The sequence below is a fragment of the Neopsephotus bourkii genome, unplaced genomic scaffold (genome assembly GCF_033783945.1).
Source record: "Neopsephotus bourkii isolate Nb327-2 ecotype Australia unplaced genomic scaffold, CSIRO-AGI_Nbou_v1 NB_234, whole genome shotgun sequence".
NCBI lineage: Eukaryota > Metazoa > Chordata > Aves > Psittaciformes > Psittacidae > Neopsephotus > Neopsephotus bourkii.
Genome location: NW_026900744.1, coordinates 2171352 through 2198426, shown reverse-complemented (window position 1 = coordinate 2198426; position 27075 = coordinate 2171352). Strand labels below are relative to the sequence as shown.

The window sequence follows — 27075 nt, the reverse complement described above, 5'->3', positions numbered from 1 at the left end:
GGATGCGGGCTCCGTTTGAGTGGTTTATGGCCCGGGTTTCCCACGCCCTGCCCCGTGTCCGCCCAGAAGGGAACGGGAGACCCCGGGGAGCGCTCCCTCGGTGCGCGGCTCCCTCCTGCCCGCCCCGCCGGGGCCCGGTGGGGATGGTTCCGTCGGCGGCTCCTCCTCACCCCAGCGAGGCCGGGAGCGGCTCCCGAGGCCGCGGATTGGAGTCTTCTCTCCGCAGCCTCCCCTTGGGGCCCGCATTCGGGGGGCGCAGCCCGCCCGCCCGCCCCGAGGTGCGAAGGCGCGGCCCGCTCCGCGCCTCCCGGCCTGGCGCTGCGGTGAGGGGCGCGGCCGTTCCCCCGCAGCGACTGAAGGTGCTGAGGGCCGCGGTTCTGCTTTTGGGGGTTTATTTACGACAGCAGAGGATAGTGCAGCAGTCGCCCAGTGTCTTAGCTTCGTCTACACCTTGAAAAGGCAGAAGTACGTTCTCGGCAAGGGAGTGATCTCTGCAATGTACAGGTCGTACTTCAGCTCTGAAAAACACCTGGATTTGAAAAAGTTAGATCCACAAAGTTATCTATAAAGTTCCTCCGTAGATGTGAGTTTATAACTGTCACTAAACCAAATAAATCCCTTCTCAATTGCCACTGCCTTTCGGAAATGCCTTTTCCTCATCCAACGAAAAGTCCTAATTAACAAGGGCATAGAAACCCAGCAAAGAGACAAAAATGTATCTACGAATGCATTAGAGTGATTTTAAACCTCCGAAAATGGCTGAGACAGAACGGGAGGTTTCAAATGAGAACAAATGAGGTGTATTGGTGAATTCCAAAAAGGCAAGATGAGAAGGAACTGCATGCTTTAGTTACAAGGCAGAAAACACCTATGAATGACAGTAACTAGCTAATGGGGACTCTGACAGTAGGTTAAACAAAACATAAAGGCAAATGAAGCGATAGAAAACACATTTTGAGGTAAGTTTAAACATCCTTATATTCACCATTTTGCTAAAATAATAAAATAACATTTGAAAATCACCATAGTAGTATTTAGCTTGAAAAAGAAAACTGCATAAAGAGGAAGGTAATAAGGAGAAGTGAAGTCACAGGCAAAAGGCTAAGACTGCAATCAAAACTATTCAAAGACACCGTCTCAGATCCTCACAGCACACACCTATCTTAAGAGGACTCCAGAAGGCCCACCAGAAGTAACTGAGCCAGGTGAGCCAGCGCATCGAAGGACACAATTGAAAGACAGACTCGGGTTAGGAGAACAGTAAAGAGCATGGCTGTGGGAAGTTAATTTTGGGAAGAGCCAAACCCAGAACTAAACAACTGAGAGGCCTTGAGGAACAATTGCCAAAGGTGAAAAAGAGCATTAGAAAAATAATTGGACTAATATATTCCCAGGGTGTAAAAGGAGCGCTTGGTGAAAGTAGGGCAACTGCAGCAAAAGGCAGTCAGTTGCCGTGATGTCTACTACAGTGGAAACATCTTTCCTTGGGAAAAAAGGGAGTATTACTCAGAAATGGATAGCTGGAAGCAGCAAGCAACAATTTTCACAGCAAGAAAGGATACTGGCACGTCTCCAAGGATCTATGTGGGAACCGGGACACCGTGTTATCCAAGGTACTCATCCATTATCCGGAGAAAGGTATCAGTAGTGATGTGATGATATTAATGAATGATACAAGCTCATTCAAGGTGGCTGGATTGAAAGCAAATAGCAATGGACTGTGGAAGACTGTCACAACACAGAAATAGTAAATGAAACTCATTGGTAGTAAGTACCAAATAATGATTGTGTTAACCAGTGGTTTTGTGAGCACAGGGAAACTAATGAAGGTGCCTTCTATAACCAGCAGCTGAATGATATTTTAATTGAATTATGTTAAGGCTGCAGCGTGACTTCAGTCTTTATTACACATAAAAGAATCCACAGAGAAAAGCCCTGACCAAGAGTGAATTCTCTGGTGTTTAACGAGACATTAAATCCCATTGAAACATATTTTCCTGCAGGTAGGGTGCTCAGGCTACTCACTCAAGTCTCTTGTGACTAGCTAAGAGTTAGATGCAGTGTGAGCCTTGCCCTCACTGCACACATCTGAGATATCCCCCATCTGGCTTCTTATTTCTTGAACTCTGAGCTACTGACTTTCACAAAACCGATGGAAACTTCAGACAGCAAAACCTTTATCCCATTAATGTCATTTGCTTGAAATTAAAACCAAATTAATGCAAAATGTAAAGGAAATCACAAGGCATTCAAAAGTATTTAGAGGAACATGATTAACAGAATTGCAGCTGAGCAGCCTGCCTTCCTCTCCCTTGCATCTTCACTTACCCCTTATGTGCTCCACCTTCTCCTGCTTTTTGTCAGTGCTGGTGTACATGCAGCCACTCAGTGAGCTGGATCAGCCTGAACACTGCTCCAGGGAAAAGGAGGTTAGGTTTTAGCTACACAAGTTTGGTTCTAGCGCAGGATGGGGGCAGAGGTGGCTCTTCTGGCAGCAGTGCAGCTCTGTATCAGATTGAGTATAAAACTGTCTGGATCTTGACATGTTTCGTGCTAAATTTGCTATTCCTCCATCTCTGTCATCTGTAAGGAAATGGTTTCAGGTAGTGAACAATGGCTCATGCTGTGTAAAATATACACTAATTTCTGCTTTGTGACCTGTCCAGAAAACAGTGTAACGAAGGCTACTGCTGTTGCCTTCTCTTTCATACAAGAGTAAGAAAATTTAACTAGGGTGCAGCATCAACATCCAGTGTCTCCTCCTAGGTCATTTGTCTGAGAAGACCAGTGACTGCAATGAACCACCATGGGACACAGCTGTAAGACAGCTCACACCAGGCAAAGCACCCCATCTGCTCCTGCTCGTACCTTCCCTCTCAGTGAGCTTAAGGGACTCTTGTTATTTGGGCTTCAAGCAGCTTTGACAGCAAAGAGAGTACACGTTGGAAGAAGCCTATACCACGATGGTGATGAAGTAGCCTGCTGGTATGTCAGATGCAGGGGCTTGTCTCTCCTCTGACCTGTATCACTCACAATATGGGAAAACTTCAATGTAAAGCAAAATGCAGGGGAGTCTCAGAGGAAAGCCACCATCACTCTTCTGAAACAAAACTGTAACCTCTGCTTTGCCAAATGCTGGAAGGAAGGACTTGGTGCTTACCTTGATGTACAGTCTCTGTGCTGTGAACCCTCCATGAAGGGAGGCATGCAGGGCAGCAGAGAGGAGGAAGCCTTGGCTCCAGTGAGGAATGGTGTGCGCAAAGGTATCTCCATCTTTAGCATTTCCTGACAACTCCAAGCAGCTTCTTCTACCTGGAAGTGACTCTTCACACACAGGTTTTTGCTTTGCTTTGTCTGGAGACCTACTTGTGTATTTTCTGCTTGTTGTGGGCCCCGTTTCAAGGCACATAAATCTTCCCATGCTTTGTTTAGGGAGTCAGGACATGAGGCTTGGGTAATGAAGAGCTTCCGTCCTGCGAATCTGGTTCATGGCGGTTTTGTTTCCCCCCACATACAGAAGAGTGAAATCATGTAACTTTTTTAGTAGAAACACTACTGTAATTGAAAATTTATTTTAAGTTTCTAGTGTCACCGAATAGGTACAGTTTATGAAAACCAAAGTCCTTTTCTGCTACATTAAAAAGAATAAACACCCCCCCAACTTAGCTCCCTTAGAAACACCCTCAGCACTCTCACTGAACTTCAGAGTGCATATGCAGAGAATACAGAGCACATGCTTGTGTTCTGCATATTCTATAATAAGTGATTCCAAACACCAATGTCAATAGGCAGAAGTTTCTTCAAAAGCCAGAGTGTGCCCACCTTCACCATCATGCTCTGAAGGGCAGCAGTGAAAGCCGACACATCGTTCAGGATTCCACTCATTAACAGTAATTCCTTAAGACTTAAAACTAATGCATTAATCATGTTAATGATAATCCATTAATGTGACGGACCTGAAGATAAAAAGGCAGAATCAGGGATACGCTCTGTAGCAACAGCATTACAGTGTCAGGGTAATACTGAATCACAAAATTAGTCTGTAGACTGACTAAAGGATTAACCATGCCAGTAAAGCACATGAGGTGAATACCATGGTTTAGGAGAGCAGAAAATGATGGCATAGCATATTAATGTTTCCACACAGGGACTGGTTTGCGTCGAGGGTGTAATTTGGAAAGGTGACTCTAGATGGTTGCATCTTGAAATCAGGCCCAAAGTATTTAAAGGACCAAAAATCATAAATGTTTTATTTAAAGAGTGATACACTTGTTGTGGCAGAATAATCCCTGTATACTGATCTTGATATCTTTATACCAGCGGACAGTAATGCCACCACTTTGAACATTTCCAGTTAATTAACACTAGAACATTTTGATAATGACAGGGTATTTTGCAATATGAGCAAGATGAGGGAAAAAAATATAACAAAAGAGGGGAAAAAAAAGAGGCCAAAGGAACCCTGGGAGCACCGACTTCAACAAGTTCAACAAATATTCAAGCCACATTTAATAACTTTATAAAACTAGTATCAAAGTAAAGAATATATAAGTCAAAATACAGAAATAAAGTCGAGTGAGAGAAAACAGCCGGATGAGATCAAACAAAAGTTAAACAGGACAGATTCATACAAACAAGTTGGCTGAAAGGTCGCTTTGCTTTGTGTAGCTGTATTTCAGCAACTCCTTTCCTCTATGGCCAGCTTAGAAGGAAAAGCTAATATGAAAGAAAAGAGATATGCATCACTTTAAAATCCTGCTGTATGTGTTACTGTGATTGTAGAAACAGCATCACCCCAATTTGCAACCTATGTTAATTTCTTATTTACTAAACATGGTGGATATTTTTGTTGTAAGGAAACAGGAGTTCACAATGAGGTGTCTGCATTCAGCTTTCCATTACACATACATTTACCTTTCTATTGGCTATGAATTCTTTTATTTGTGAACTGGAAATTACTGGAATTTGTTTAACACTTCCAAACCTTTTGTCTGCCATAGATACTTCGCTTCTAAAAGTGTCCAATGTAGCACTCAGTAATTACAGAATTACAAAAGGTAGAATAAGGCTTTCCCCGCTCAGAAATTTGCAGTTTTGGTAAAGGTAACAATAGATCAGCTTCGCTAACACCCTAATAATAGGCATACATTTAACTTTATATCAACATCCTTCCAAAGAGAGAGAGAAAAAAAAAGAAAGCCTAAGAGATGTGTGCAACTGGGTTTTGCTTAGTATAAAATTTTCAAATCAGAACTCCTTTTGCTATGATAAACACTATGAATTACATACAAACATAGGTGGAAAACAATGTGCCAAAAAAAAGAGAGAAGTCTGATTAGCAGATGATGATTCTGTAGTGCCACTGTGCACTACCCTGTAAGCCCAGAGATTTAAAAAGAAAAGCAAAAAACAAAACCCAAAAAAGACTAACCAAACCAGTTTTGATGCTGGTTTGGCACCAGATGTACGTACATTATGGTTTTAGACTCAGTATGCTCTTTGTATGGTTGAGAGATTTCAAGTACCAGATTTTTCCCCATCAGATGCAGGTAGCTGGTGCATACATGTCAGACAAGAGAAGGAGGATTTCTTTAATTTGAGATGGGATCAGTAATCTATTGTTAAAATGTCCAAAAGTGTGCAATAATAAGGCAGATTTCTTCTTACACCACCTCTTAAGACGCTCATTGTTTGATGAAACAAACAAGGTGCTTTAAAACAGGAGAGTAACAGGATACAAACAAGTGCCAGAATGAAGGAAAACTGCTAATATGGGAACTGCCCTTTCTTTCACAACGCGAAATAAAGAACTTTTGTATCTGGTATTTGAAAGGTTTTTAACAGCTGATATTCAATATCAGCTGATTCCTGAAGTGTTGGCAAGATACCAGGTTTCTGGTACTGGCCATTTCTAATGTTATTTAAATATTCACATCATGCAATAAGCAGTTTCACGCACTGCAATGTAATGGAAAATACTTCCTAAACTGAATCAGAACTGAGACCCAAAGCAGAACCAGTAAATAAATATCTTGCATATATGTCAAACTATATTCTTCAAACAAAACCTTACATCTTATCAAAGAAGTCAGAAAGTACTAACAAAAATTATATGCTTTCTACTATAATACTGTTAAATTTCCATGGCTGAGAATGTCCCATTAATTTTTTCTGCCTTTTTAAATTAGTTGACAAAGTAGAAATTCAAACACAGAAATAAAATGCATATATATGAGAGCACTGGCTCAGTGAGATATCAAATATACAGCATTCTAGTGTCAAAAGTACAGGCAGAAATGTCCAAGATTTCTTGGTGAAAAAGGGGCATTTGAGGAGTAAAAATTCTACCTAACAATCACTCACATTTTAACAGTGCATTAATTATAACAAAAGCTGGATGATAAGTGAGCAACAGAGTCATCATGTTCAGTGTTCATAGCAGAATGTTATCCTCTGCTCATTTAAATGAGGTTGGAAACATATATTCATGTATGTGAAACGTTAGCTATGCTTTTTCAATTTGTCAGGATTCTTGTAAGAGGCAAAGTTGTGACACTGAACTGAGTTGGATGACAGTACAAGGTGGCGTTGATAGAAGTCTTTCTTTCGATGCTGTGCCTCTGGCTTGTCAAAGGGTGATCAGTCCTACAATCTTGTTAAATTTACTCTTTTGCCTCTAGGAAAAGCGTTTCTTGAGGGTATAGTTTTACCTCCAGTAATGATTTATTTGGATCCAGCTGGGTCACCTGTAAAGATAAGAATAAGAAGGTATGTGTAAGTAGACTTCTTTGAATCGTTTCTCTTCACAGGGCAGATTTTCACCAGGGAGATTGTTGAGTCTTCTGTCAGTGATACCTGAAGTTGTGGGCTTGCGTTCCCAGGATGCAGATTAAGAATCACAGAATCATAGAATAGTTAGGGTTGGAAAGGACCTTAAGATCATCGAGTTCCAACCCCCCTGCCATAGGCAGGGACACCTCGCTCTAAACCATATCACCTAAGGCCTCGTCCAACCTGGCCTTGAACACTGCCAGGGATGAAGCATTCACAACCTCCCTGGGCAACTCATTCCAGTGCCTCACCACCCTAACAGGAAAGAATTTCTTCCTTATATCCAATCTAAACTTCCCCTGTTTAAGTTTTAACCCATTACCCCTTGTCCTATCACTACAGTCCCTATGGAAGAGTCCATCCCCAGCATCCCTATATGCCCCCTTCAGATACTGGAAGGCTGCTATGAGGTCTCCACGCAGCCTTATATACTGTATTTTATGTATATTACTATTATTAAATAAACAGAATAATAATAAACAGAATCCACAACACGAATTCCAAGGTTTGGTTTTCCACTGTAAACCAAAGCGTGAATATATATCTGGTTTCACCAAAGTCGAAGTCTTTTGGAAGGATTGCTAGAACACATGAGTTAAGATATAAAATAAAACTGTAGTCCCAGGTAAGTATCCTAAAACTCCAATCAAACTGACGGTGCAAGCAGCATAGCAAATCCAACATGATCTCTCAATTGAAAGGGGAAAACTATTCTACCTTTAATTTTCTACTCCCTTTTTTTGCTCCAAGTCACACGGTGAAGCACCTTTCACTCACACTGATGCTTAGCAGCTATCTTAATGAAACTAGTCTGGGAGAGAACTGTCCACTTTTATTTGTTTGGCTATTTTTCTGTTATGCTAGTGAGTCTAGCTGGTGAACACACAAGTCCAGTCAACATGAAACCCAGTGCACATAGCAAAACCACTAAGGACTAAGTAGAAAGAAGGAAGCAGGGCCCTCCTCCTTTCATCGAGAGTGAGATGTTAAATCAGTTCACAATATGGTGAAACTGCATCTCAAGCCAACTAGTGAAGTGTGTAGTTATGCATGTGTGTGCACGTATACATATATGCATTATAAGTACTATGTTTATGTGTCATTTATGTATATATTTAGCTGCATATATTTGTATTATATGATTGTGCCCTGGAATCTGGGCTCCTCACTGGATTTGTAAAGGCATTTAGGAAATCGCTTCTGCAGGTGGGCATACAGGAGAATTCCAATGAGAGTTAAATGCCACGCAATTTGGAATATAACAATACAGGCAATATCTACACCATTACTGCCAAATTCTTCTACATTTGGATCTTATCACCAAACTCTGTAAGCTGCTCAACATGCTGCCTATCCCGTTAATGACTTTCACTTAAGGTACGTAAGCAATTCTCTGTTTATAGTCAGCAAGAAACTTTTGTGATGAAGATTATATTTAGAAGCTAGACTGCTGCCTATAGGATATCTTGTATGAGAATAAAATTGAATTGTAAATACATAATACAATTCTTTATATAGATATAATAATGACGACAAGGATTCTGGTGTCCTTCAGACATTCAGGTTGACACGTTAATGCTGTGATGAGCTTCAGAAGACAACTATGAAGGCAAGAAGACTACTTTTATATGAAGGCAAAGCTTCATATAGGAAGGTGAACGTTGTTTCTTTTAATCTTATCATTATTTGAAATATTTGACTTCCATTTTTAAACTATTTTCCCTGGTATTTCTGTTTGACTTTATTTTGCTGTGTGAGCACACTAGTTGTCAGAAGTTTGCTTGTGAATAATAGATTATTAGTCCTATGCTATGGATATAAATGCAAATGCATACTGATAAACATTCTTTTCCGATGTTCAATTTGTTTTATCTGTGACCATAATATGCCACTACTAAAATTACCTTTTAAAACAGTCAAGCACACCAAACATTATGAATGAAGGAGAAACTGCTACGTATTTTATCTTAAAAGCATAACTTACTAATCCTGCTACTAATTTACAAAACTCTTTCTCCTCCCCCCCCCCCCAGCTAAATCAGGCAGACTTGAATATATTTGTATTTCTACTGTTTTATTGGATAATTACAGAAAATTCATTATTTAACCAAATATTAAAAACTTATCACTTCCTAAGTCCATTGAAATCAATATAATTTCACCTGACTGCAGAAGAAAAAACCCCAAACACAGACACATTATTTTGATCCCCAATGCAGGAACATAATTTCTTAAACTTCATGGTACCACGCTGAGCTATTGCTAAATGTCTGAAGAGAAAAATCATTTCTAAAAACCAGACTCAATTTTGGATCCCTATTACCCACAGTCCAATTATGCATTCCTGCACAGAAGCTGCTTCAATTATTGAAAGGTTATTATCTTTGAAAGCAAACCTGTTATGCAAAAAACAACCAAAGTAGTGCATTTAAGTTTGTGATTACAGAACTATGCTAATTAAGGATCTTGTTGCATTTTTTAATGTTCTGGTATTCTGCTACAGTCCATTACTGCACCTCGACATGGTCAGCGAGGTAAATAACGGGGTCTCTGCAATTCACAGCAGATGAGGTATTGTCCACCTGAGAGAACTGATTTTCCCTCTTCTGTTCAAGCCAGTATCTAATTAGACCTCTCTATTTTCAAATCCTGCAAACTTTTTTTTTCTGCCAGAAAAGCTACAAAGGCCAGAACAAGTGTCTTCTACATTTGGGAAAAACCCAGTCTGAACAGCCAGCCTAGGCAATGAAATGATCTTCCAGACTGTAACCATATGGAAACCTATTACTCACTGGAGTATAATTCAAGCTACATATCCTACTCTATACTGTTTGCAAACCTCAAGTACCTTAAATAACAACACATGATGTCCCTTCCTCAGGGTCTCCACACTTAGAAGGTTAGCTAAAAGCATTGTGGAGTACCTGCAGCAAAAGGACTGTGCAGCTTCTCACCATAATTTCAGTGTGCTGCTTAATTCACTGAGGGACAGCAGAGTTTGCAAATGTTTACACCATTACCCAATTAACTAACAATATGGCTCCTACATCTGTCAACAAACAAAGCTGTTGTTGCTTTGTTTTAGCTCCTTGGCATTTTCTGTTCATATGGGTCGCCATTGTACTTAATTATCACACCATACCCCTTCTGCAGCTTCTACTTTGTTATTTGTGGTTTGCAAATATGTTGTTTACTACAAAGAATAGAAGCCTTATTAGTGAACACACCTCCTACCAAAAGAAATGGTTTCTCTTGTATATGTATGAAATATAAGACCTAAGATGCTTTGTAACTGAGTCCTTTAAAAGAAAATCAGAAACCAAAGAATGCTAAATAACAGAGAGTACTGAAGAGCTGTAGCCCACAAAGGTGTGTCCAGTGTAGTGGTGTAAGGATTTTTATTGACTTAAATTTCAGTGAATTATTTCATAATTCAAAGTATAAAATACATGCATATTTGTATCTGTGTACTTTGTTTCGATTACCATTAGGATAAATTCTGGAGTCCACTTCAGTGCTGCCAATCCTTTGCTCTGATGTCACTGCATGGTGCTCTTTTCAAAATAGCCCCACACATTACATAAGTTACATTGTCCCAAACTCCTACACCTTTATTATTTAAAGATATCTTCTATGCTGTTAGCAATTACGCAGGAAATCACTTAAGCATGTGTTTAGATACCGAATCTGAATTGATCCTGTTGAACTCACGAGATTACACAGATACCCATGTGGTAAAATCAACACTTTCTTGATAAAGGTTGCAAAATTCACCACATTAAACACTCAGCATTTGTTAAAGGCCTAAACGAAAGCTGAAAGCGAAGTGGTTCTCTGTATTCTCAGCTCCTACAATAACTGTCTTTCTATCAGTTGTATGCATGCATTCTAAGAGTCCACTCACACGTCACACGGTGATACCAACCAGCTGATGAGGTCAATGTATTCTTAAATTATATTGTGTGGTTCTGTTAAGGTAAGCTCTTTAATTTAACAAAATGTAAAGTAAAACCCCTTAAAGAGACTCTAAGCTGTTCCAAGTTTATACAGTGAGAAGGGTGGCAGAGGAAGGACACCATGTTCAGATGCTGAGAGAGTGTAACTCAACTGACAGCAAAATAACTAATACTCAAGCTCACAGAATCCAGAATAACAGGTATGTGCATTCAGGGCTGTCCCAAAGCCAAAGCAAAGAGCACCCTGGTAGTTTTCATCTTCAGGCAAATGACTGTCTATGCAGCTTTTAACACTCCCTGCTCTTCATGGAAAACTCTTTCTAGCAAAATGACCAGAGGTGGTAACAGGACCTTACTTCTATCAGTGTTAGATCTTGCCATTGAGCTGCAAAATGTTTCAGTTTCACTGAATTAGGTTTAAGTTGGTAAAACAATGCTTTTCTTTCAACTATGGATACAATTTATGCTTTGGTGCACTGGAGCTTAGACTTCACCTTTTAAAGAGCTTCGCTATATAACCAGTGCTGGTTTGTTGCACAGGAAATTTATTGTTTCACGGGTATTTGTTGAAATGAATTTCGTGGTAATTATTTCAGCTAAGCACTAGCTAGTTGGTTTGAAGTACTTCAGTGGTACTTTGAATGATTTAAGACTGTGCAAAACCAAGAGATAGTAACATTAACTCATATTTCTCCTGTAAAAACATAGTAGCTACTTACACTTTATGCTGAATAAATCCCTTTGTTTTTTTCATTACCCAGTAATGAAATGCAATGCTAGTTGAAACAACATCTTAATACATTTTTATAGCAAAGTCTTTTCCTTCTAGAATGATTCCTGCATTACTCATGTCTTCACCTTTGCTGACATATCTGCTCTATTATACTTTCACATCCTGAGCAGCTGTACTTTTACCATTTCAAAGGTGTGGTTCCTTACCCTCCCTAACTCTGCAGGGAAAAGATAAATACCAAAAAATGGCTTAATGCCCAGGAAGGTAATTTAAAAATAAAGAATCGAATACACAATTATTATGACACTTACACAAGCAGTAAATATCACACCCTTCACCTTTCTCTACGCCTTAGGACAAGGATCTGATTCCTGAGTAGCACAGCCTCTATACCACTTACACACGCATGAATACATTTAATGAATCTAACGGACAAAGAGTTCTTTTACTCTCTTTCCTAATCCTCCTAAAGTATAAATGCAATAGAAATTACTTAAAGGCACACCTGGTAAAGTACCAGATCTGTTTGAAAAACTATATTTTCAGAATGACACACAAACACAAGTGAAAGTGAATCCTTTCTACCTATTGAAATATCTATGGGTTACACAGATAATACGCTCAACTTGAGCAACAAACAAAAGTGGGGTTACTTTATAGAAATACATGCAATTTGATCTGGTTTAGTTAATAAACTGGGAGATAATTTACATCTGAATTGAAGAAAGCTGTCACAAACAAGGAAAAATATGTCATAGTAAAAGACTTCTAGGCTTAATCTAAGTACAAAGCTTTAATCCAGATGTCACACGCTTACTATCTTCTCTGAAGGTATTTGATCAAAACAATATTTTAGATTAAGCAAATATTAATACATTTACTAAGCAAAGTGACAGACGTTGATAAAACAGCAAAATGTGATGCTACATCCTCTACTTAGGGCGTGCTTTTTACTCCAAGAAAAGCTGTGCAGCTCTCTGAGATACCTGAAGTGCTGCCAATCTGCACATCATGTATATTTTCATTGCCTTGACATCATTTATATCAGAAAAGAATTTGCTGCATAGATTTTAATCAGTGAAGGCTCATAAACCTTACTTGCATTACTTGTCTTTTTAGCCAGTAAATTAAGATAGCAACTGTGTTCTCCTCTGTTTTTCAAAACACTGAGCATAACGACAGGGCAGTGTAAATAGAAGGATAAGACCAAACCCAGTGTTGCTCTATTTGCTTAGTAACACATGGACTACCTGGGTTTTAAAGTTCAACGCTATGAATTCACGATTCTACATGAAAATCTGATTTTTTAATTGGAAAACCCCCCTTATTTTAAAACAAAGCTTAACCCCCCCCAAACACCAATTGTTCATACACCAAAACTAAATAAAAGTCCCAATGTTAATGGTGTTTAAAAAATACCAGATTTTTACCCAATTCCTATCACTTAACAGTGGATATAGTAAAAGAAATACGTAACTATAGTTTTTCTGTCTTCTAAGAAAAGACATTAGGAACTGCTGTACACAGCAGATCCACCTGGGTAGCTGTGAGGTAGCTCTGTGCTTCTGTTTAGCCCAAGATCAGAAAATTTACTTAGTGACCAGTACTCCCCCAAAATAAAGCCAAAATTCATCCAGTTACAAACATAACTGAATATCTGTTTTGTATTTATTTCTAAGAAGTCATCATCTCACTAAAAAAAAAAACACTACAAAAAAGGCTGCATCTTCCTCTGGCCTTTCAAACAGCTCATTTTAAATCACAAAATGACGAATACACTTTCATTTTGGCAGGAGAAGTGAAAACACAGACTAATTTAAATTAATTAATTAATTAATTAAAATTATGTGACTTTTGTTTATGTGCTATTGATGGTGTTAAAGTATTACACAAGTTGCCTTACACACTGAGAGCAAGAAGTCAAAGTTAGCATTCATCAGAGCAGTTACTTTCAGGTACTGAACAAGACAGTGCTGGTCTTCACAGTGCCAACAACTCTGAGACGGGAGGACTTGGGACTTCACATCAGAGGGCTTGGAACTAGATGGTCTTTAAGGTCCCTTCCTACCCAAACCATTCTATGATCATTCTGTGATGACTTCAGATGCTGAGGGAAGAGGAAGGTGCTGTAAAGTTCCCCTCAGATTTTCTGCTTTCCTCCCTTTTTTTCTGGTTTGAAATCTTTGATTTACTTAGGAATTCTTTGTGCAATTTCTTGGAGAAAGAGAAGCCAAAACAATCCACTGGAATGGGACTTTTCCTGCCAAAGGACCTGTGGGCAGAAGAGCTCCATAACCTGCTCCTTCACATTATTTACTTTCAGTTTTCTCGCTGAGTAGGGAAAAGGTTTAAGTACCGGCATTTACAGATGACAGCATTTGTATGTTAAGCATACACTTCTACTGTGCCAAAGAGCAAATCAGTCTATTAATTACTTATGGGCATTGCTACCAGCATGCTTATACCGAACTAACAATTATTCATGTATTTAATTATTCTAAACTGTGCTAGCTAAAGAAAGATCATGTCACCAGAAATACTGTAACTTTCACTGTGGACACTGATGAAGAGCTGAAGGGAAGCAAACAGCCACATCTGCTGGAAGTTTGAAAACACATAACTACATTTAGTGCTCCAAGTGAACTACAAGAACTTTGCTTTGCATACATCCCAAAGGGGGATGGATGTGAACACAGTCACTCATAAGAGAATGACTCGGGATTGGATTCATGTGCACTTAATTATAACTGCATGGAAAAACAATCCAAAAGGATTTTAACCACAAGTTCAAAGGATTAAGATGTTCAGATGCCACAATGATATCTACAGTATAACATTGTGATTGGTAGATAGGTAAATAGAATAAAAAGCGCGCCTAAGACTGCTTTGGTGATTCAGTCTGATGTATTACTTATGCAATTACCAAAACAGCAGGAGATCATTAAATTTTCTGGTAACCAGACACAGCATTCTTAGTATCATACTATTACAAAGGCTCTTTATGGGTATTTTATCATTACATTTTCTTCCTACGAGGGAAAAAAGGTCCATAAAATTGACATTAAGCTTGAATTCCGGGGAAAAAAGTGTAAAATATCTTAGGCCCAGTTTATGCTGGATAATGCCATATGCAACAGCAAAGCTCTGTGGCTTAACTAAGGCATCTTCCTGTGAACACTAATGCGCCTCCCCTGAAATAAATGTCTTGTAAAATGGGGCAGTGCTGAATAAAAGAACACTTTTGGTCTGAGGGATGTGCATGGGTGGAATATATTAATCACATGGTTGGCATTAGTCAGTGGGTTAACTAATGAGGATGACTCAACTGAGAGTTCACATACCGCATTGAGCGTTGTGAATGCTTGCTTACTTTAGTGAGTGTTACATAAAACAGCTCATCTGAAATGCACATCTATTTCCTGAAATTGGTTAAACATCCCCCGGATTCAGAGTTGCTGTTAAAAGATCAGAAACTATATTGACCTACAGAATGTAATTTTATTTTATTTACATGATGAGGAAGACGTTCCTTCCATCTCCTTCCAATGTCTTCATATATGAAGGGCTCTCATCTTTCTCTTCGGATATCACAGTTATTTATGCCAAGACACTAGCTCTGAAAAGACAGATCAAGTCTGTCTTTCTTGGAAGGAAATATGAAAAATCTGTAATATTTACAGAATTCTTGACTACCAAATGGAAATTATATTCCCACAAAAGTAAACATCACATTCAAGAAGCAAAATCTACTCAGTATTCTCTAATAGTAGTGCCATTGATTTCAGTAGGGCAAGAACCTCACCTACTCCCTTTTGTATGTGCAGGCTAAAAGATACTACTCTCTGAGCACCAAACTTATTAACAGAAATCCTAGGGGTTGCAAATGCTTCAGTGTTCTGTCTGCAATGATATGTGGTCCTTTCCTCTTGTACTCGATGTTCAGCAGTCCAACTGTTCTACTGTTGCAAGTCATGAGGAAGAACGACCAGAAATCATGCTTCTAAAAGAGGCATGGGAATATGCCACTCTGGTATGGCCAATTTGCTTAAGCAGCTTCTTGGTGTCTTAACTAAACTAAACTGCTTGACTAAATAAAACAACAACATATCATGAAAAGAGAGGAAAGACAAGGGCAGGTAGTATTGACTTAAGGACAGTTGTAAATGACAAGAGGAGGGACGTCTAACATTGTAGGTGGTTATGGCTTTGTGTAAACTAGATCAGAGCTGATAAACACATGCCACCATCAGAGCTGTATTGACCTGTAAAATTTTATGTGAATTGAAGCAGATGAGAACAATTTCATGTAGTAGGAAATACAAACACCACTAACAGAAATGACTGGAAAAATTACATGGATCACATAATTTTTTTCTGAACTTATAAAACATTTGAAAACTTCTTTGAACACATCAGAAAAATATTTAATTCATCCGAAATCCTTCTTTGCCATCAGACAGATATTCAAGCTACTTTCCTGATTTAAGTGAAGTTACTAAAAGTGCTACTATAACCATGACACTGCATGAATCCTTTCTCACAGTTAGATCTTTCTCCCAGTCTTTCTTTCTATCAAGAAGATGATTAGAGAAAAGAACATTAAAAGCCAGAGATGGTCCTGGACATATAATGCTTTCATGAACTATTTAATGAGTTTAAACGCTATCTAATGAGTTTAAAAGTAGGTTATTTGGAGTAAGAAGTTTGCACTGAGTGAAATGCAGAACAATCCTTACAAAGAATGGCTTCTAGAACTGATATACAGAACTGCCAAACTACCTGGTATAGTAATATGGACATCAGGCTCTAACATTACCTGTCTGAGAACAGAGGATAGTTACCTTTTCAGACCTATGCGTGCTAAATACTCTGCCTACTACATCAGCTGAGTGCTGTAGCTAGTTTACTATCCTGTGGCATTATTTTCACCACTGTGTGCATCAAAGAGGATTACTCTGAGCACAGGAATGATCAGATTTGGGTTTGGAGAAATATTTTAATATTTATATAATTATATAAATTATATATATATAAAATTATATATATAATATTAAGAATTGTCTGACTCAAAATTTACTGAAATCCTGATCATTCCTAATTTCAATTGACATGCAATTTGAGTTAAATCTCAGTTCTGCCCTTTCAAGGGAGACAGATTTTTTGTTTCTGTTTATTTAAACTGCTGTTGAAATTGGTTAATTAAAAGGATTTAAAAAATCTTAATACTCTAAACAGAGCAAACTGGTTCTGAATTATTAAGCAACATTTTAGATGCATTTAAATAACCTTAAGTGACTTAACTGCCACCTGATCCTAAGCTGTGGCTCAGAAAAATAAAATGTGAAATACTGTAGAAGTCTTGGCTTACCAGGGCCTCCAGATACAGTAAATAAAGAGCTTAAGTCTCTAATACCCTGTCTGCAAAAGGCATACTCTCAAATACATAACTAATGCTCCACCTTAAGGAGGAAGGAGCAGAAGAAATTATAGGTTGCAATTTTGATATTTTCCGGAATAAATGAAGAAATTCAGTCTTTCAAAAATAATCTTTTAAAAGAGAAAGCATGCCAGGACCATAACACACTTGCCAACATATCATTAATCCTACTAGGGTGGCTGAAGACCAGATTGCACATTTTTCCTATAGTTTCAGCTAGACCTTATACACTTCACCTTCTTGCCTAAAGTGTGGCTAAACGCTCACTCCATGGGAAGATTTCTGCAGATCTCCACAGCAGGAAGCAAGGAACTGATCAACTGGGAAGTCTCCAGGATACTGGGAAGAAGGTGGATCATACAGGTGGCAGATTGACAGGACTACTGAAATTAGTGTTTGGGAAGGCTTTTAAGAGAAATGAACACAGAAGAAATACTGAATGAGAAGGCTGACTGAGCACACTAATATGCTTAGGGTGAGATCTTTTTGTTATAGTTAAATGCATTTTGAAGATTAGGGCAATTCTTGGAAGAAAGGGAACTATAATTCTAAAATCAGCACATACATTTGAACAGGTCACACATTTGCTTCCATTAAAGCCTTTGCAGGTGCATTTAAGAATCAAGCAAAGAACTTATAATACAGCTTTTCACTCAAAAGATGTGCTTGCCAAATGTTTTCAAAGTTAGAGGTGAAGTTACCTGCTGACCCAGGTTCACCTGTGTGATACACATCTGTTGGTATGTTATGTAGTGCTGCTGCCTTGTTTAAGGTACTGAGAGGACGTGGTTAATATCTAATTTCAGCACTAGTAGAAAGAACAACACAGTCGGTGACAAAGACCCAATAACAAGTCACTGCATGTGCTTAACTGCTTTGGAATGTCACTGCTGCTTTAAAATCTACAAGTAGTGCCTGGAAAAGGTTAATCTGTGTATTTACTCATGTGTACAAGTTTGTATTTACAGTAGGGTTATGATACCAACTTTAAGTTAGCTAAGGATATCTCTGTAAGCAACTGGAACATAGAACTAAGAACTAATGAATTTTCATATACGAAAGACATAGAAATACTTCAACAACACTGTATCAGGACTGATAGCTTTGAAAAGCCAGAAAAAATGCTCTAACGAGTTTATTACAAGAAAATGCTGAATTAGTTAAAGAGAATCCAGTTGTTTTGATAAGACAGAAACACTTTTAAGGGTGTGTATTACGGAATTATAGAGGAGGATAGAGGAAAAAAATACTGTCTGGAGAAGACGTGTTTTCATCTTATTGCAGCAAAAAGTCCAGCAAAGTAACTCTGATATATTCAAACATATATTTTTAAAATATGTTATGTATAAACATGTTTAAACACAAACAGCATTTAAAATGCCACTGTTTTCTGGAGCACAGGCATCCTAAGTGCTCTGCTCTTGCTGCACAGATTTCAATGGATGTTTGTGATACAGATCACACAGCAGAAGGGTCTTGACTAATTACACTATATTTTTAAGAGTAGTCTAAGGTAACGAATATATACTTTTACCATATTTCCAAGGCATTCAACTATGGAGTTGCACACTTCCAACTTCCCCAAACTGGGGAACACGGCAGATGTCATTTATAGCTCTCAGTGGTTAGCAAAACCCCTGGGGATTATTTTTCATCTGTTGTAGCTCTGGTGGTCACAATGGCAACCAGATTCATACACGACCACTGAGTCAATCGGCATGAATCATTTATGTGACTCCTCATACATGGCATTATTAGGCTGGAATCATAGAAAAAAAGATGACAGGGTCTTTGCTTCCCACGCAACAGACCAACGGGTCCGTATCTTGCTGTTAAATTCTCCTTTCTTTGCCTCAGCATCTCCTCCCTGACAGTTTCACAAACGCACTGAAAATACCAGCCTGATCTAATTTAGTGGCCTATTTTCTTTTCTACACCTTTCGTAATTTGCTCTTATATGAGTCATCTGATCAATTTTTGAGTTTGTTACAGGGCACTAAAATTAATAATGATGATGATATGAACATCATCAGTACAATGAACATCATCAGTACAGAAACAGTCTAAAGTGCAAACAAATGTAAATAGAATAATATACATGCAGGGTTTTCTATATTAAATATGTACTAAGATATAAATATGTTACAGTTAAGGAGGTATGGCTTCCAGAATATTTAAAATACACAAAAACATTGTTTAAAAATACACAAAAACATTGTTTTTCTTCTGTCAAATAAACTGAATGATTGGTAATCCTGGAAACAGCGATGACTTCTAGTACTTGGTTCCACTGGAAATGATATTACATGCGTAAGGAATAAAGTTAATTAGTGATTAATGAGATTCCTTAAATGCTGCTTTTCAGTCTGACAGATTAGGATTCTTGGTATGAGACAAGGTGGAAGAAAAGCTGCAAGCACTACAATCCTGTTCACAGTTACTCCAAAAACTGGTCAGAAATCACATCCACTCTCAAGATTGTATTCTTGCTAAGGACATTATTTTCTTTCCTTTTGGAGTACATACAAATCAGATGATAAAGCAAGAGGTATCTGTTACAAAACAGTACTGTAAACACACTAATCAGAGCCTTATTCCTAGTGAACTTCCTCCAAGGGCAGTGATGGGAAACAAATGGCAAAACAACCCAACTTACTGAGCTCTTTTGATGAAAACAGGCTTAAAGAGTCACCTGGAGATGCCTCCAGGAAACAAAACCACATCTGATCCAGAGCTGCCCCCACCTGTTTAATACTGAGGCAGTATGGCCAAAAAGCTGCTTTACCCATCTTTGCTTAGCTCTATTTTGTAACCTCTGTAGTGCCTGTTACCTTTGTCTTTTATACAGGCCCTGGGTAATTGCTGCACACTTGTATCTCTTTGCTGTAACAATGGCTAAACAAGAAATTAAAGGTAATTTGTAATAGAGCAGAAAACACATGGGTATATTTTCAAAGAAACCTAGTAGCTAGTGCATAAATATCTGTTAATAAATCAACAGAATTTAATTGGCATTTGCAAGCAGTATTGATTTTGAAAATGGGTCACAGCAGGTACATCATTAGAATTTTGAGGTAGGAGATACAGATGATTATTTACTGGTATTATGTAACAGGGGAATGAGTAACCTACTAGAACTTACTGATTAGCTCATAACTGCGTAATATTGAACCCTGAGCCTTCCTGGTTCATAACATAAAATTGCATCAAATTGACAAACTAACGAGATCAGAAGTATCAGCTATTAACAGATGCAAACAGAGTATTAATTTCAATGTGCCTTCCTTCAAAACAGGACATAATCAGTGCTGGCTCAGCATATTTGGGCAGTTTTCATTGAATATGGTCCACAATTTCTTTCAGAAATGGAGGATTTTTTACAATGTTACTGGAAACAGATTTTGCAATGCAATTTTGTATGTAATGTTTGATAGTAGTTGGCAGCACGCTTACTCATATCTTTTCCCTTCTATAGAATCACAGAATAGTTAGGGTTGGAAAGGACCTTAATATCATCAAGTTCCAACCCTCCTGCCATGGGCAGGGACACCTCGCGCTAAACCATATTACCCAAGGCCTCATCCAACCTGGCTTTGAACATTGCCAGGGATGAAGCATTCACAACCTCCCTGGACAACCCATTCCAGTGCCTCACCACCCTAACAGGAAAGAATTTCCTCCTTATACCCAATCTAAACTTCCCCTGTTTAAGTTTTAACCCACTACCCATTGTCCTACCACTACAGTCCCTAATGAAGAGTCCATCCCCAGCATCCCTATATGCTACAACATACCGGTCCTCTAACATACTGGAGAAAGAAGTAGTGCTATGTATTCCTGAAAGGTACATTTACTCACATCTCTCCTCGGAAAGGTGCCCAGCAGCTTGTACTCCTCCCAAGGATATCCCTTGGAAGCTACAAAATCAAAGACAACCTGCAGCTTGCTGCTGGCCAGGAAACGTCGCTCAAAGAACTCTCCGCTGGGCGTCCGAATACGCAGTTTACTGACAGACTCGGTGCTCTCCTCCTTCGGTTCAGGAGGCAAAGACTGCTCAAGAGAGAGCCTGATAGCCTGAGGAAGGAAAAATAACCATTGAGCTTGCAATGCTATCAATAGGAGGACAGAAAGCTTTTTATTTCTTCTAGAACTTCAAGATGTGCCACAGTGCTCCAGAGCCATAGCTGTGCTTTAGATCTCAATGACAAAATCATTTTTATTCATTCCTTAATAACAGCTCACCAGACAACTAATTAAAATAAATCCTTCCTTATAACACATATTATTAGGTCTACAGTTAATGCACGATGGGGATAAGTAATTTAATCATTTGGCAGAACGCCTTGGAAAAAATTTGAATGAGAGAATAATTGTCAAGTGGCCAATTGCTTCCTTGAAGGGTATAAATTAAAAGGCAGTAAAAGTATTTCTTTAAATGCACTTATCAAATTGCCTTCCTCTTGCACAGAGTAATTGACTTTTTGCAGCAAAGACAAGACCCTTAGTGGCAGTTCAGAGTTAAAAGAAATATATGTAAGAGATTTATTATAAATAATCTAAAACACTGTTAAAAGACATCATTAAAAATATCATGGAGGTACATTAAGATACATAGTGTACATATAAAAATAGGAATGGTCAAAGAAGAAAACTGGGAGAACACAGACGGAAGCTTTAAGATTTAAAGCAAGCAATTATTATTATTTGCAGGAAGATGGTTCCAAGCACACGCGTGCACAGTTTCTGCAACAATTTGCATGAAATCAGCCCCAAATGTAATGACATTACCTGCCTGAAAATGGGTCTGAGTGTCTTCCTGCTAACATTGTGTGTTGGTGATGTCAGGATTTTAAGGGCAGGAGCCAAGCCTGTCCTCTGCTTCCAGGATCTACTACAACACTAATACTTTGAGCAGGTTATTTCGGTTTTGAATTGATGCCTAGTATTTGATTGCTGAACAAGGTGGGCTTGAATTTGGAGGGTACTGAACACAGTTGGTACAGGCATGGTCATCTGTTAAAAATCAGATCATGCTTAGAAAGCAGTCTTGTTACACTATCACCTCACTTGAGGCAGCAGTTAATGAGAATGTCAATGAATGGAATGAACTGCATGATCCTACTGCCTGCCCCAAAAAGACAATTTTCCAACCTGAAGAGACAGTCAGGTAGGGATTTACCCAGATTTTCTAGGAACTTTCAAGATACACAGTTGCTATTTGTGCTTTTGAAAACCTCCCCAAGGTCACTTAGTAACAGAAACTGATGGAGGATGATCACATTAAGGAGAAAGAACAGGGCAGAAGCAAGGCTTATGAAGGCTTTTAAATTGTCTACTTATTACACACAAACCTCTGAGCAAATTATATCTCAGTATAAATATTTATACACAGAACTTGAGTTCATTTTTGCTCATCTACTATGAGATTATGTTTTAAATAGATTCTATTTTAATTTTCTCTCTCTCCATTCTCAACCACCTGCTTACTATCTTTCTGTTTTGACATTTCCCCACAAAGTATAACAACAGATGCTACATTATTTACTGAACCCAATCAATTATATTATAGAAAAATAAACAACAGTAGCTCATTAGAGCTCTTTTCTTTGTGCAAAGAGTGCGTCGCTCCCTAAAGTAACTAGTCTCCAAGGCTTCAACATAAAATGGCAATTTACAATGGATATTCCGTACCAGCAAACCAACTCACAAAACAATGATGTGATGGATCACATTAAAAACTCTTGGACCTGAACAAGCAATTTCAGTTTGTTGATAAAAAGATGTTCAGCTCAACAGTCAGATTTTAAATATACGAACTGAACACAAAGCCACTTCTGTAAGTAAACACTGTTGCAGAACAATTCAGTATAAGTAATCTGTATACTTGAAAATGGGGAGTGTTAGTAAACATTATTGTTAAAATCCCTTTTGTTCTACTAAGCAAACAGATCCTATTATTTTCATCACTGCACTCTACAGTTAAACAGAGAAGCCCAGGTACATTTTGATAACATGGACTAGTCTTGCAACCTTTGTGTAAGAAAACCATTTCCAAAAGGCCAATGTATCAGGAATGGCTCAGCAGCAGATACAATAAAGCAGAAGTAGTTATTGTTTTCTATGCATGAAAAATTAGTTAAAAAAACCAAAACCAAACCATCTTATTTAAATCTGACTGTGAGCTGGCTGCTCAAGAGTTTGTTACTGCTCCATGCTACTGCTACTGATTCATGTTTGACTGCTATTAACATCACAGAATTCCATCTTACAATTATCCCTGACAATTAATTCCCAGAGTCTAGTTTTAAGCATTGCTCCTTCAGTAGTGTTTCAGCTTCCATTCTTGGCTTATGCTAATAACAGGAGCTAAATACATCATCAGATACTGCAGGAAAAGAAAGAAGTGGACAGCACCTTTCTCAAACCAGTGAATACTGCTGTTGGACTGAATTTAGTACTTCCTGGGAGAAATGAAAGGGCTCCATGGTACTGTATGTTTAAAGGAGTGCCTGCAGAAATAAAGTTAGAAGTTCCCAAATATTCCGCCAATTATGGAGCTCGTTTCCTGGATCTCCTATGAGCAGGCCTATCTTAACATCTGTTTCTAGTTCAGACCCAGATGATGGAACAAAAAAGCTATTAAGCAGTGGATGAAAATGATTTAGCTGCACTGTGTTTTACATATATAAGGTAAGAAATTAACTTTTAAAAGTTAATTAATTTTAAAATTCACATAAAAGTTATACTTTGAATGAAAGTTGCAATGTCCATAAAGGTTCATGAACCCAAAAAGTTGTCAGAGTAGGTAAAACCTCCTACCTCACGTTCTTCCTCCTGTTCTTTCCGAATTTGTTCCAAGCGAAACTGCTCTGCCATTTCTCTCTCTTGTGCTTCCCTCTAAGAAACAAAGAGCAATCAGGCATGTATTACCTCGCTTTCCACAGCTGTGTTTAACGATGAGTGTTAGCCAAATAAAAGCAAAGAAACTCAACCTTTCTGTAGAAATTGATTATCAGAGATAAGTCATTCCTTTCCCAACTTCTATTATTGTGTGGCCAGGACTGCTTTAGCGAGAAGATGTAGTGAAGTCTACTCCTACTGACTACTTCCAGTGCCATTTTATAACCTCTAAGGGCAATAATGGCTCCTAGAGCAACCACGTCATCTCAAGAGCAGAACTGAAGGCAGGTAGCTCCCTGCACCAGAGATACTTCACCAGCTGTGGAGAGATCCTGACATTCACCCTGCACACACCTTTGCTCTGTCAGCCTCCAATGATATGCGGTATGCTTCATCCTGCTCTCTTTTCACATTTTCTCTGGCTTCACGTTCATCCTAAAGTTAAAAAAAAGAAGAAAACAAAAAAAATCAACAAACAGTGGACCAATATGATATATACCTTTATGTTCGGCAGCACTTTTTAATCCTAGTAACTTCAAATTACTTGACTGCTGCTAGGAGAAATGAGTTCAGGGGTGGCACTGCTTTAAAAATTATGATTTACCTAAAGCTATGTTTCCATTGTCATGTAACAGATCAGTGTGCCCAAGCCCTGTCCTGAGGGCTGGACCAAGCTGGTACTAAGACTCTGCTCTGCCATTTTTATCAGGGCTGTGGCTGGTGCAGCCCCAGCCATGTCACTGGAGGGGTATGTGTGGGCTGGTGCTGGGGAGGGTTTCACTCCTGCAGCTGATAATTTTGATGGCCTTGTAATAGGGAAGGACAGACGGTGGTTTAGAGGATGAGGCTGGATTTTAATTTGCTCTCCACTCAGACTAACAGCGAATAACAGCTTGTCCTGCAAGAGAAGCCCCGTTCCCAGATCTTGGTAAAAAAGCCCTCTGGAGGACCCATCCAGGGCTGTGACTGTCAAACATCATCCAGAGGCCTCAATTCACAGTGCTGAATATTACACAATAATGGGAAAGTAGCAAGTGCTGCTCTGAAGCATGTCAGATGGACAGATGCAAGCAGCCAAGGAGCGTGTCAGCAGCCAACTTCAAGCCAGCAAACCTAGCAAAGTGTCTTATTAATGATCACAATATGAAGAAATAAAGGTTTACTAAAAATACATGAATGTCAAAGCGAGGTATCCTCCACACAGTGGAGGATCAAGAGGTGGATATCCCTGAAAGCTGGAATAACTGCACTGGGGTGATGTCTGATATAGCAAAGTATACAATCAGTAGCTTCATACTTCGCCTCTGGAGACAGAGACAGTGGCTACTGCCCTATGCTTACTCCTTTTACATCTATAATCCTCCCAGAGCCCTGCAGAGGCTGCACTGGTCCCTATAAAAATCAGTAAGATTTAGCAGCTGTAAGACTGCTGGTGGGCTCAGCACATTCACCTGTGGTACCAGTAACCATTCACCAGTAACACAGTACTTGCACTGGGGTAATCTATACCCTGGGTTTCATAGAAATGAAGGTCTACTACCTATTACTTCTTAAAGAATTATATTAATTTTACCATTCATTTGTAAGGTTTATTCCACATAAGGGAATAATAATGTAAAAAGGACAATAACCACCGAAAAACTCGTTCCCTTCTTGGCTTCTCTAGACCTTGATAAGCTTTATGTGCTATGCTCATGGAATACCCTCAACGATTAACTGAAACCTTATAGCTGAAACTACCCTACACTAATATTCCATGTCTGAGAAGAGGGTTTTTAATAACAGCCCCAATTTTTATGCTATCAAAAGTATGAGGAAAGCGTCTTGAATATACAAAGGTTTTCCAAACTCTTCTCATAGATGGAATGTAACAGGGAAAGGAAAAAGTTTTGTATGATCTATACTGGGACTTTCCACACGCATACCATAAATTTATCTTAGAATGGTGAGAACCGAAACTGTCTTCCCAAATCAGCTTTCTAAAGGAAAATGACTTCAGGTAATCTGTGAGAGGATGTAAAAAACATTAAGAATTATTTCAAAGAGAACCTACTTAACTTTCATTCTTGCATCTTCATGTATCCCACCTAACTTCACACACTGAATTTCAAAGGTCACACAAGTCCAGTTAAAGCCCGAAAGAAAACTGAAAGATCAGATGCAACTATTCCAACTACAGGCTCTTTCCTTCATCGTAACATATAGTTTAGTTCACAAAAAAGAACCCCAAACCAACACTCAAAAAGTAAAAGTTAAAATGCTATAAAAATTGTTAAAACGGAATCAGTGTATATATACATTAATCAGAGTTGTGAGAAATTGAGCACTGGCTTTTACTTTTCATTTTACTGTCTAGAAGTTACCCATGATGAGCACAAGGTTCATTTACCTATAGAGAGCTGCACTAAAGAACTTCTGAAATAGGTTTAAATGATATAACCTAGATGATAATTGCAAAAAACACTGACACTATCGATCCTACAATTAGAATCAAAACATGAATTCCAAGCATTTAAAAAATAAAACATTATTTCCTCCCTATTCATCACAGTTATCATCATCCTAAAAGTGGATTATGAAAAAGACATCAGGAATGCGAAGAATTACGACGCATGACTGGTTCTCATGGAAATATATGAGCCACATCCAAATGTAAATGGCTGTGCCACCGAGCTCTACAATGCATTGAAACATTTACTGAAACTGACTTTAAAACCAAATCTGGAATCCAGATTTCTTTAGGTATGAAGCAGATGTAATCCTATGAAATGTCTCTTTGAACCTACTTCTGTATTTTGTTAATACTGGTCACACTCGACAGGAACGACCTCTATGTAACACTCTCTGGGTTCAGAGTTACACCTTGGACAAATTTTGAACATTAGATAAAGCAGTTCTCCTTTTTGGAATGCAGTCTGTTATTTTAGCCATCTCTTCCTCTAGAGAAACCATACGAAGCATGAGGATGACTCAAGGTCACCAGAAAGTAACATAAGAAAGTCCGTAATAGTGACAGGAAGAGCAGAAGAAAATACTATGCAAAGAATCTTTCCATGCACTAACAAAAAACACATGAAGAAAAATAAAACTGCCACACCATTAATAATTACTTTTAAAAATGTTGTGTTACCCATCAACAAAATTTGAGGTAGCTGAAATCATTCCTGTTAAACCGTATATAAACTGCAGCATCTACTGACCATCACTAAATGCATCCC

The 27075-nt window shown here is 38.5% G+C and overlaps 1 protein-coding gene across 1 annotated transcript in view; it reads right to left on the bottom strand.

Moving 5' to 3' along the window:
• Positions 1-4222: 4222 nt before the first annotated feature.
• The window catches only part of FAF1 (Fas associated factor 1), a 170723-nt gene continuing 147870 nt past the window's right edge, over positions 4223-27075 (bottom strand). The window contains exons 16-19 of the mRNA XM_061344844.1: positions 24212-24292; positions 23777-23854; positions 20816-21031; positions 4223-6746 (exon numbers count right to left, since the gene is read on the bottom strand). Coding sequence (XP_061200828.1) covers positions 6663-6746; positions 20816-21031; positions 23777-23854; positions 24212-24292 — 459 coding nt within the window. The 3' untranslated portion in view covers positions 4223-6662. The remainder of the gene's footprint in view (positions 6747-20815; positions 21032-23776; positions 23855-24211; positions 24293-27075) is intronic.